The sequence below is a fragment of the Nematolebias whitei genome, chromosome 8 (assembly GCF_014905685.2).
Source record: "Nematolebias whitei isolate Nwh7 chromosome 8, NemWhi1, whole genome shotgun sequence".
NCBI lineage: Eukaryota > Metazoa > Chordata > Actinopteri > Cyprinodontiformes > Rivulidae > Nematolebias > Nematolebias whitei.
The window spans coordinates 19027434-19039635 of NC_056505.1; the positions used below are offsets into that span (position 1 = coordinate 19027434).

At 39.1% G+C, this 12202-nt stretch overlaps 1 protein-coding gene across 1 annotated transcript in view; it reads right to left on the reverse strand.

Annotated features, from left to right (window-relative positions):
- Positions 1-11966, reverse strand: part of stpg2 (sperm-tail PG-rich repeat containing 2) — an 81691-nt gene extending 69725 nt beyond the window's left edge. The window contains exons 1-6 of the mRNA XM_037680075.1: positions 11764-11966; positions 11483-11586; positions 9950-10111; positions 7518-7682; positions 2411-2520; positions 374-485 (exon numbers count right to left, since the gene is read on the reverse strand). Of these exons, the coding sequence (XP_037536003.1) occupies positions 374-485; positions 2411-2520; positions 7518-7682; positions 9950-10111; positions 11483-11586; positions 11764-11869 (759 nt within the window). The 5' untranslated portion in view covers positions 11870-11966. The remainder of the gene's footprint in view (positions 1-373; positions 486-2410; positions 2521-7517; positions 7683-9949; positions 10112-11482; positions 11587-11763) is intronic.
- Between the last annotated feature and the right edge of the window lie 236 nt (positions 11967-12202).

A 12202-nucleotide genomic window follows, 5' to 3' on the forward strand; every position in this document is an offset into this window, starting at 1 on the left:
AGCAACATGTTAAGTTAATTTTGTCAAATGAATAACTATGATCTCTGGGGGGGGTATTGTTGTTATATCACAAAATGTATCATTATCGTCAGAATGCGCTGAAATATCATGATATTATATTTGAGCCATATCGCCCACCCAATAAGTAGAGGGTACTTACTACTTTTGTAATTAGACACAAAAAAATGTAAATCTTTGGCAATACATTATTAGTTAATCCTAAACAAGATCAATAAATTATTAATGTGACAGGCTAATCACAAATAGGTGCTCTGGCTGACTGTTAATACTGTTAATCTTACTTAAGTTATTTAGTTACCACTTATTGCAGCCACAGCTCACCAAGATTATTATTATTTTTGCTCATACTCACCTTCTTCGCCTCCTGCTGGGCCAACAGTTCGTGGTACCGAGGGATGATAAGCTCGGCTCTGCCTTTGGGCTTCTTTTGAACATTCACATCCTCACAGTGCAATTCTGGGACTCTGTGGCAGAAAAAAGAAGTAAAAAAAATCTAAGACACAAAGCAACCAAATAAAATCAAAGCAAAAGAAATAAAAGAATTTCAAAACCTAAATAACTGGAGCAGAAGAATGTGGGACTAGAAGAGAGAAGATATTTGGAACAAGAGATGTGTAATAAAAAATGAGACTGAACAAACAAACAAAAAATGACAAATGGGAGCAGAGGACCAGAGAAAAGAAGGATTAAACTTGACAAAAGAGAATCAGTCCATCTTGATTAATAAAACAACTATACCAGCAGCTTCATTTTAACCCAGTTATAAATCATTCTCATGCTCAGACTTGCACATATGGACGGCTCAGAACAGCAGCATCACACCTCTTCAGTGAAAAACTGTTTGCTCCGAGAAGCTAACACTCAGTCTGAGTTCTGTACAAAACTGTCCTGCAACACAAAGAACATTTTACTACACAGACATAAGAGTGAATCAATGTGTACCTTCTAAACATGAGCAAAAACCCCATTTAATTATCACATAATCCTGGAAATAAACGTAAACCAGTTAGTTAAAAGATATATGAAAGGAGAATGACTTCCTGAAAACACCCAACAAAAATTTAAAATGTCCAAGTTGAAGATTTTTGTCACAGCCATGAAAGTTTCTTGACCACAACCTTCGTGGGAGGACTTTAAAAGAGCAATGCTTTAAAGAATTAAAAAAAAAAAGTTTTTTGCAGGAGAAATGGACAAACAACCTCCAAAACAAGAAACGAAATACTCTGAGCTGCAACAAAAAGGCTTTTAAAAGCTGTGATATTTGTCAAAGTGGCATAACTAAACTCTGGTTAAAAAAACAATGACTTTGGACCTTTTCTCTCTTTTTCATAAAAGTTTTAAAGTATAAAAGACAGAAGCCAAACTGTGATCTTATCTTTGTTTCTTCTCAGGAAATCAGGTCACCTTTTGCTCTTTTATTCATTTAAAAGAAAAGAACTTCTGAGTGGTCAGGTGACCCAACTTTTATCTGCTGCTGTAAAAAGTGACAATGTGCACAAATACACAACAGGTCTATAATTTTATGAACATTGGAACTGAATGTGTGCCCAACTACACACGCTCGTGCGCAGAAAGCCCCATCAATCATAACCATGACCTCACACAACTACCTATATGTGAAAAATGTCACATCACGGCGTGGTCGTAGCAGCTAACAGCTTCTCTGTGCAGCAAACAGCTAAAGCAATGAACATCTGAGACACGACGCCCTGGAGCATTTATTTTCTTATCTTCTTTGTAAATAAAGCAAGTTGGGGTTATTTTAATCTGAGTACAAATGTTTTAATTAGCTAAACATCTGAATTTAAGAATTATAATGATAGATATTTGTTTAGCAAAATACTAAAAATAGCTGTTAACCCTTCCTGCATTTATATATAAGAGCAAATAAAGTACATTGAACTGTATATATTTTCAGAATTAAAGGGATAGTTCACGCCTTCTGAAGCAGGAAGTATTTGCCTCAAATCCTATGGTTATTTGATAGCACAAACAGCCACAGCATCTGTAGCAATTTGTGTACAGTGTGGGACACTTCTTGCAGGAATATCATCATACTTTTGCCAGAATAGTACGGAATAATTTGTACAACACCCTTTGAACTATTCTCAAATATTTAAGAACGGAGTTGTTTGAAAATGGCAGTAAGAGTAGCTGTAAGCTCATTAGTGCAGAAACAACTGTACTCTATTTCTTCAAACTGAGGTCATTCAAAGAGCTATCTACAACAGGTAAGATATTACTTGTTCATGGTCTTCCCTCAGAACCTGACCACAAAGGATCAGAACTCTCCCTTTGAAGTGAAATTCTGCAATACAAGTAACTTCAAAAAGTTTAAATGGAACCAACCTTAAAAGCATAAATGACACAAATTGCTCATTATACTCACATCTCAGGGAAATAATGTCCTGGACCTGGTCCTGTCTCTGCTCTCACATCAGTTCTTCCTGTTTTGTTGCCGAACTGAACCCCTTTATAGTTCGAGAAAATCCTCTCTGTCTGCAGATGGAAAAGAGAAGAGAACAAGAAGATAATTGAATGATCAAAGAATCAGAGAAGAGAAGCAACTCATTCACACTTATCTGTTTTTCTTTGTTCTTTCTAGTTCAGCTCAAGAAGCTGGGGCTAAATGAAATGTGAAGTTCAGCCAAATGCCACAGCATATCAGAGATCTAGCCGAGACCCTCTGTGCTGGTATATCTCTGAGTTTTACAGCCTGGTTCCTCTGCCTCCAGCCTCTAAGATAGGAACAGTCCATTTCAAGCCTAACAACTAAAAGAAGCTACTCTGGAAATGAGCTGGCCAGCTGTCACCAAACACATCTTAAGAGATAGCACATATGAGAATCTCTCTCAGCTATAGTGGCCAGACATCAGCTGGTGGTATGCCATCCTCTCTCTGACTGAATTTTATGTCTTTATCTCAACTGCAGCTATGGAACGAATGCAGAAATGTCCTGAAATGATCAAATTTAGACGTAGAAAAACAAGATGAGTCAACAGCAGTTCTTGTGACTGACATGTTAGGTAGGATGAAACAAGCTGAGAAGAAAGTCTTCAGTCTCTCTTCCTTGACCCATCTGGGCATTTTGTATGAGGAAGGTAGTAGAGGGTTAGCAAAACACCTTGAAATGTTTCTCAACCCACATGGCATCTGTCTCTTCCTTGACTCCAGGTTTTTGTTCTCTGTAAGCTTCAAATTGACATTTAAGGGGGGGAAGGAGTCGACGATGTTGAGAAGTTTTAAAGTTTAAAGAGAATCATAACAGTTCAACATCACAAGCAGACACACATGGTGTAATGGTGCCAGAGACTGCACCAAGCTAAAAGGCAGAAAAGCCCTGTTTATTAAAGGAAGAGGTTTCACAAGTGAAACAAAAACACAGCCAGCGTGTCGGAAAATAAACATTTTATTCTGCTAAGACTTCCAGTTTATCACCCACACTGCGTACGTGTATTTGAATATCTGTGTTAACTGGTCATTAATGGAAATTTTAGATCTTTTGAAGTGGGGGTTTGTAAAAAGGTTATGAACAATTAATATCTTACCTGTTGCAGCTCTTTGAACTGCCTCACTTTGGAAAACTGGAGTTTAGTTCTGACCAGACTGATGAGCTAACAGTCGTCTGAACGAGGCCAAGTGTTTTACAAGTCTACACATTGTCGTCAGTTTTATTACATTATTACAATTATTTGATTATTCCAGCAGAAATATTCTGACTTTATGCTAGAAGTGCAGACTGTATCAAGAGTGTTAGCGCTAGCTGCTACTGCTGCAATTTAGGCTTGCAAATAACAACAAAATTATTTATAAATAACTGTAACACAAACTTAATAATAATAATAATAAACTTTATTTCTATAGCACCTTCCAACAACGCCTTGCATTGACCAAGGTGATTTACAAGATAAAACAAAATAAAAACAGGACACAATAAATCAGTGCAAATTAAAAACACAGCCAGAATAAAAGAAGGTAAAAGATATAAAATAAATAAATAAATAAATACTAAAATACTAAAAGTTAAACATTAAAAGCTCTTTTAAATAAGTATGTTTTCAGTTTGGCTTTGATCAGAACCAGATCAGAGATGGCACGCAGCTCATAGGGAAGAGTATTCCAGGCTGTTGGGCCTGCAACAGAAAAGGACCGGTGCCCCCAATGTTTGCACCTTGAGCAAGGCACCTCCAGCAGATAATGACCAGCAGACCGTAAAGCTCTGCTGGGCTGGTGGACTTTTAAAAGTTCTGAAATATAAGGTGGTGCAAGGCCATTCAAAGCTTTAAAAACAAACAGCAGCAGCTTGAACTGAGTCCTAAACTGAACTGGGAGCCAGTGCAAAGAAGAAAGGACAGGAGTGATGTGTTCATATTTACATGTGTTAGTCAACAGGCGAGCAGCAGAGTTTTGTACAAGTTGTAAACGGGAGATAGAAGATTGATTAATACCGATATATAAGGCGTTACAGTAATCAAGCCTAGAGCTCACAAAGGCATGGATGGCCTTCTCCAGATCACTACGGCTAAGGAGTGACTTTACTTTGGAAAGCAGATGGAGCTGAAAGAAGTTGGTTTTCACAACAAAACTGATCTGTTTATCTAACTTCAAGTTACAGTCAAGCTCCACTCCTAGATTTTTTACCACCTTGTTGGAGTGGGGGAGCGTAAAACCTATACTGGGAGAGATGTTGCATGAATTACTGGAAGCACCAAATAAAATCTATTCAGTTTTATCGTTATTTAGGTGGAGAAAATTCTGAGACAGACAGTGCTTTATGTCGTTTAAGCAGCTGGCAGTAGAGTTTAAACTGAGTGAGGAACTGGGAGTGACCGGCAGATAGATTTGTAGATCATCTGCATACAGATGAAAAGACAGATTATAGCGTGCAATGATGGGTCCTAACGGTAGCATGTAAAATGAGAAGAGAACATGCCCCAGAATGGATCCCTGCGGTACGCCAGAGGTCAAAGAGATTGAAGAAGAGGACAGATCACCTACCATAACAGAGAAAGTTCTGTCTGTTAAATAAGACTTAAACCACTCGAGCACAACACCCTGAAGGCCAACTTCCTGAGCCAAACGAGTGATTAGGACCTGATGGTCTACAGTATCAAAAGCTGCTGAGAGGTCCAACATCACCAGCAGAACAGGTTTTTTGCCATCAAGGGACAAAAGAATATCATTCTATACTTTGAGTAGTGCAGATTCAGTGCTATGACAGTGTCTGAAGCCGGATTGAAATTTTTCAAACAAGTTGTGTTCTAAAAAAGATTGCAACTGAATGAAAACAACCTTTTCCAGCACTTTGGATAAAAACGATAAGTGTGAAATTGACCTAAAATTAGAAAAAGCTGTACAATCTAAACTCATTTTTTTAAGAAGAGACCTGACCACAGCATGCTTGAAAATAGACGGGACATAACCTGAACTTGGACAGCTATTAATAAATGTCAGAAGACAAGGACCAATAACATCCAAGGACTGCTTGAACATCTTAGAGGGAATGATGTCCAGGGTACAGTTTGTAGGTTGACAAAAATCTAAAGGTTTGTGAAATGGTGTTTGCACAAATCACTTAAAAGATTTTTTGAAATTGAGTTTTTTTTTATGATGTCAACAATTCACTTAATTCTTAACCTAGCAAGGACTAGCCATTAGCTCGTTAATCTGGTCAGAATTAGTCCCCATTTCTCCAAATTAAGCTCATCCAAAGAGCTATCAGACAAATTTTATTGTTCATAAACATTCCACAGAGAGCCATCAAAAGATCTGAGCTATAGCTTTAAGCCTGTTCACTACAATGTGAGTATCAGTTATTATTATTATTGAAATGTAATTATTTTATTAATGCAGCCCTCAACTAGGCCTGTCATGATAACAAGTATTACTGGGCGATTAAATGTCTCAGAAATTATTGCAATAAACAATAATATTGTTTGAAATTTGACAATAATTAGTAATTATTGTCAAATTTAAGAAGAAATGTTGGTAATTTGTTTTGTGTGTAGTATGTTTTTTTGACCACTGGATGGCAGTATAAGACAGTTTGAACTGAAGGATGGATAGTGAGGGAGCGAGCAGCGTGTCTCTTAAAAAAATGGGAGGGAGGCCCCTTGACGTGGCATGGACTGTCTCTCTTTCCTGTTTTTCGGTTCTCAAAATGATGGACGCTCGGTGTGGTTTGAGCTCTTTAGCATAGCATTTGTCACACAAAACTTTTAATTTAAAAAAATCAGTAGACAAGTTCTCAGCTTCTTTTTGCAGAGTAAAACAACTTTTTAGACAAAGGCACGGGTTTCAACCGTGAATTATGGAGCTTCGACAAGACAGAGGTTTGCTCCCCGAGGTCGGCCTGTTAGCTTAGCTCGTAGCTTAGCTTCTCGGCTTAGCTGCTTTTAACAATCCAAAAACTCGATTTTGGACAGTTAAAATAGATTTTAAAGAAAAACGAGAAAGTGCGGGGTCAGTGAAGAGCACCGGAGTTGAACCTTTTTGTCATCCAGTGTCTTCAGTAGAAAGAGAGAGACACGAAGAAATGATAAAGCCAATAAATGAAAACAAGGTCGATAATTTTCATTTATCATGCGATTTATTGATTTATTGTTTATTGCACCAGGCCTACCCTCAACTATATGTTTAAAGTCAGCAGCTAAAAAGATTCAAATGTTTGTGTGTTGCTCAGTAACAACCAGACAGAAAAACTTACGTCCTGATTCCAGTTTAATGTCTTATCATTCAAAGGTTGTCTCGGCTACTTTGAAGATACTTCCTCAGACAACCACTTAAATCCGCCTCTCCACACTTTTGAACTCGGTCAGAGCATGGGATGGGGGGGGGGGTGTTGAGTTTAAAAGAAAAAGAGCGTGTCAGACGAATGAACAAAGGGAAGGAGACAGATGGAAGCAAAGGTTGAGCTTTCAAAGGGAGAGCAACAGAAGTTCAGATAAAAAGTGAAAGAAAGAGAGCGAGCCGTGGATGGATGCACCGCTGATTGTCCAAAATCTCTGCACGCCTTTGTGCCCTCGCTGGTGTGCTGATACAACCTCGGCCAACACTCAAGGACGCTGTTGACTTCCTCCGGTCATTAACAGATGAAAAATCACTTAATTGAGAGCCAGACTAGCAGGCGTGTGCATTATTTTAAGTGAATATTGTAATAAAGCTTGAAGAATAATTACTAATGGCTCTTTGTTGGCATGTAAAATAGATGAACACGGGTGTACTGCAGCTTCTTTTTTTTAAGTGGAGCTGCATTCGATAGCTATGGAAATGGGTTTGAGGCCAAGTGAATGAGGTGATGTGGAGGTTCGGTGGTGCATTAGATCTCCCTAACACTAATGGACCCTCGCCTCGCCTCGTGGCAGAGTAAGCACACTCAGACACACACTCTTACAGATAAATGAAAGCACAAGTGGGCATAAATAAGTGTTTCACACACTGATGGATGAAGGTTCGAACTTTAACAGGATTGTGCATGCATGTGAATCTGCCCTTACCACTGCTGGATTGTAGTAAGCTGGCCCCAGGGTTGTGTCCCTGAGAGGGGGCTCCTGCTTGCAGAGCACACCCTGGGCATCCTCCTCGTAGCCCAAGGCCTGGCCCGGGGAAGGAATGGATGGGATATACAGGTATGGCTGACGAACTAGCTGGAGACTTTTACCCTGCAGCCAGAGGGAAAAAAGGCAGGAGGAAAGCAGGGAGAGTGAGTTAAAAAGTCTGGGTTACTAATGGAAAGAAATGCCCTGGCTTAAAAAGGAGCTGCGCAGTGCCTAAGGCCAGAATAGTTTGAGACTAAGGAGGCACAGAGGGGGATAGAGAAGAACTGAGAGAAGTAGAAAATATAAAAACAAACTAGACGAGAAGAAAACAGACGCAAAGTGCAACTGGAGTTATATTTACTAAGAGAACATCAACAAGATCTCAGTAAAAATACAAAGAAACTAACTTTGTACAGATAGAAATGTGGGCCCAAGTGTTATTTAATTATTTAACAAAATAAGAAAAAAAATCCACTTATTGTTTTAGTTTAATATGAAAAAAGGCCACTAGGTTGCTAAAGTGAAGCCAATGAGTCTTGAGGTGCAGTACCACTAACAGCCACAAGGAGCAGCACACTCCCTTTTAAGGTCATCCAAGAAAACAAGATGATGTAATCAAAATTTAAAAATGGCCGTTTCCTCTGCAGCACACTGACAATGGTTGATGAAACTTAGTGATGATTGATTATGTTTTGATATTAATATGAAAAACATTATCTTGAATGAATGCAATATCAAGAATTGCCTAATTGTGGTGACTATTTGTAGAAGATTTGTTGCTATTTATACACATAAGGCTTTTCACAAAACTATTCTGCAAAATGTCCACAAAGACCAACACATCTTTATTTTTCCTCCGACAGTTCATGAATCAATGCGACCACAACTCACACAGACGTGAGCTTCCAGGAATAAAACGAGCACGTCAGAACCGAGACAGGCGTGGAGCAGACCTGTGCTGTGGACAACACGCATCTCCCTCGTTTTCATTTCAAAACACAACAAAAATTAACTCAGTTTAGCAACTGTCTTTAAGGTACAACTGTTTTTTTCCCTAATTAAATGCAAAGTTTCTGTGTGTCATCATTATCAATTTTCTTTTTGGTAACAAGTTTGTTTATTGTTGTTTAGACTAAACTCCCACAGCTGGTGATTCTAAAGCGCAGATCCTCACTTTATCAAATGTGTGAAAGTGTATTATCACACTTGCAGCTTTTTACATTTTACTACAGGCGTGGCTTTTACTACACCTGAAACTACTCAACTTGTGTATTTATAGAAGACGCAAGTGCAGCACATGTGTAAAAAAATGTTTAAGATTAATTATCACCTTTTTTGTCTGCAGCACAGGACGGTCACATGGCTGTTCCTTTAAGGGGCACAAATTCCAGTCATATATACGTGTATGTTTGTAAATCAGAATGTCTGAGAATGATATCGTTGTGCATCCATATATAAGAATTTATGTGTGTGCAAAAACAGTATTTGTAAAAAACAGATACACAAGTTACTTTTATTTATTTATTTTTTTGGTTAAGGTCTGTTTACAGATACAAAGTAAAAAACTATGTGTGAAACTGTGTTCAAGTTCCCTAACTTGTGTGTGAGTTTCTACTTGTAAGTACAAATTCTGTCAGGATGTATTATCCTCTCAGCTGATTGATCAATGTCATGTCAATCAGAAATGTAACAATCCAGTCGGGAGAACAGATGGTTTAGCTGTCAGGGTGGTGCAGTCCTCTGAGAGTAGGTCGTTTTGAAGATGGAGGACGGCACCAGCAATTCTGAATCTCAGGTAGGCATTACTTTATGGTTTAGTAAGAACAAAAACAGAATCATTGTCCATATATATATAGTTGATAATCAGTTGATAATCAGTCGGTATATGATTGCAATGTGTGCCCATATCTTTGTTAGCTCCTAATAAAGAGAAGGAAATAAACAGCCTGCAGGATATTCATCACCTGATGCAGCTTTAATGTGTTTGGTCAAAAACAACCAAATAAATGGTCCAATGAATGCCAGAACACACGAAAACAAAATAGCTTTTGTGGAAAGTCGCTCACATAAGCGTAAGTTTAACACGTATGAACACACACAGGGATCAGTGACAATGAAGACCAAGTTTGTTCCTGTCCAGTGAAGGAAGTGTAACATGATTTTGACTCACCTGCCCTCTGTCGGCTGCTTGCATCGCTGCAGCGTGCTGTCTTAGAAGCTCACAAGCTTTATAAGCCTCAGACAGCCATTAGAAGAGTTTCATCCAAAAGTACTTACACGTTATAAATAAATAAACCCTTACACTATAATATACACAAATGACATAGTAAGTTCACAAAATAAATCTGGAGTAACAAAAAAATATACGATTTTTTCACCCATGCGCGTACCATTTTTCTGCCGAGCTGTCCTGCGTTAGCTGCAGTAGCCCTGGGTGTACATGCTGAGGCCGGCGACACATTGTAGGCGCCGGGGCCGGGAACTTCTGATGTGACTTCTTCTTCAAAACGCTTGCAGGCGCTCTGCAGACTGCAGCCACTGTGGGCGTGGAGCTGAACAGATGAAAGTTTGGCATTAAAAAAAATATTAAACAAATTGAGCAATCCTAAAACATTTGCTGTGTACAGTTTATTAAACGGCTTAAAAAGTTATATTCAAAGTTTTATTTAAAACTGTCCTAGTCTTCTAGGACAAGGGATTTGAGAGGACATAAAGGAGAAACAAACACAGAATGGCGGGTCCAGGTGTATTTTCTATTGTAGGACAGACCAAAAATCACATGTCGTCAGGGGAATTTATGTAAAGGTAATGGATGTTTATCACCAACTAATGTAAAATTAATATAGAACCATGTGTGAAGGAGTGTGAGGTCAGAGTGTTTGTCTGCTAACAGAGGAGCTGATTTGTGATAAGCACTGTATAATGAGTATATAACTATATATATGAGTTCTAGAATTGTGCCGCTCAAGGTGGCTGCATGTTGGAGCAGCTCTGTTACTTTCATTCTGAGATTTTGCTTTTGGAAACTTTAGTTCCTGGTTTTCTGGATGTAAATCACATTTTTTGTGGATGATTGTTTCTTCTGGTATCAGATGCTGTGCAGCTGGAAGGATTTTTACTGAGACTTTTTTTGGTTTTGGACATTTGTTATGATGCGTAACCATGGCAACAAGGCGGTTTTTCTACAACAACAGCAGCTGATTAACATCTCAAAAGATAAATAATATCTCAACTACGGCCCCAACTCTCAAATGAGTTGAAAAAGACGTTATGTGGACGCATTCTCATCTACCTGCCAGCTGTGCTCGCGTGCCTGACCACTGAGATCCTGGAACTAGCAGGAAACACGGCTCATGACAGCGGAAGGACAGGATCGTCCCTCGGCACCTACAGTTGGCTGCCTGCAGCTATGGGGAGCTCGACGGACTGCTGGGAGGAGTGGCCATCGCTCTGGGAGGAGTTCTGCCCGGCATTCGGGCGATCCTACGGCCCGGGGGAACCGAGAGGCCAGCCGAGTCTGGGTGGACGGATCGGACGGCATCTGCAGCCAGTTTCTTAGGATCCACTGTGGGACGGACCTTTACAAGAGATTCTTCCTGCCTACAGCATCAGTATCTATAACATCTCTTAATTAAATGAGGATAACAAGTTACAACAACAAATAATTACCCTTTGGGATTAATAAAGTATTTTTGAATTGAATTGAATTGAATATAAACACTTCCTGCCTCACTGTCCATTGCAGATTCTCACTGATGAAATTCTAAACATGTATCATGTTGGCATTAAGAAGAAAGAAAAAATATATTGGCTAAATTCTTTACTGTAAAATAAACAAACAAAAAAAAGGCAGATCACCTTCTGTGACCCTCGAGTAAATAGTGTTCAGACTATACTTATAAATTAAGCAGTTTCTTTAGTACCCTGACAGGCCGTGGGTCGTAATATCCAGGTCCTGGTACTGTATCTGCGGTTTCACTAACTACTGATGACCTGGAGCTCATGGACAAGAATGGAGCATATCCATCTGCAACAAAAACACACACAAAAGAAGAAAGGTGCTCATAGTGGTGATTGTGTCTTTTTTTAAGGTCATGTATTAGTCTATAATAACGTTGTAATACGTTTAACATGCAGATAAATAAAATAAAACAAGTCGAACTTAGTTTGCAATCATCATAAATCACTAACGGACTTATCCAACCTGTCACTCTGTACCGCTGTGGGCTGACGCCGTACGATCCGGGTCCAACTTTAGCTGGAGTTCCACTTGTTGCCACAAATGTTACTCTTGGAGCTCGTCGATACATTTTCCACTCACCCAGGAGACCTGTCGTTTCGCTAAACTACAATTATACAAAGCAGACACACTGTTTTGTTCAATCCGACTGCTCCAAAGTTGATGTGTTTCTGGTCCCAGGCCGCTCTCCTCTCTGAAGTATTTTGTAGCTTGCGCGTGTGTCGTTGGTTACCGGTAACCGTTAGAAACGTGGACGCCCGTGATCTTTTTAACTGTAAACAAAGTGACTAAAATCAATTAAAGACACACAGGTGTTTTATTTATTACCACAAAAATTAGAAATTAAGGGTTAGCTGCGTATGGTTTTGTTTACCATTTATTTAGTTTCAGCTGCTAGTGACAA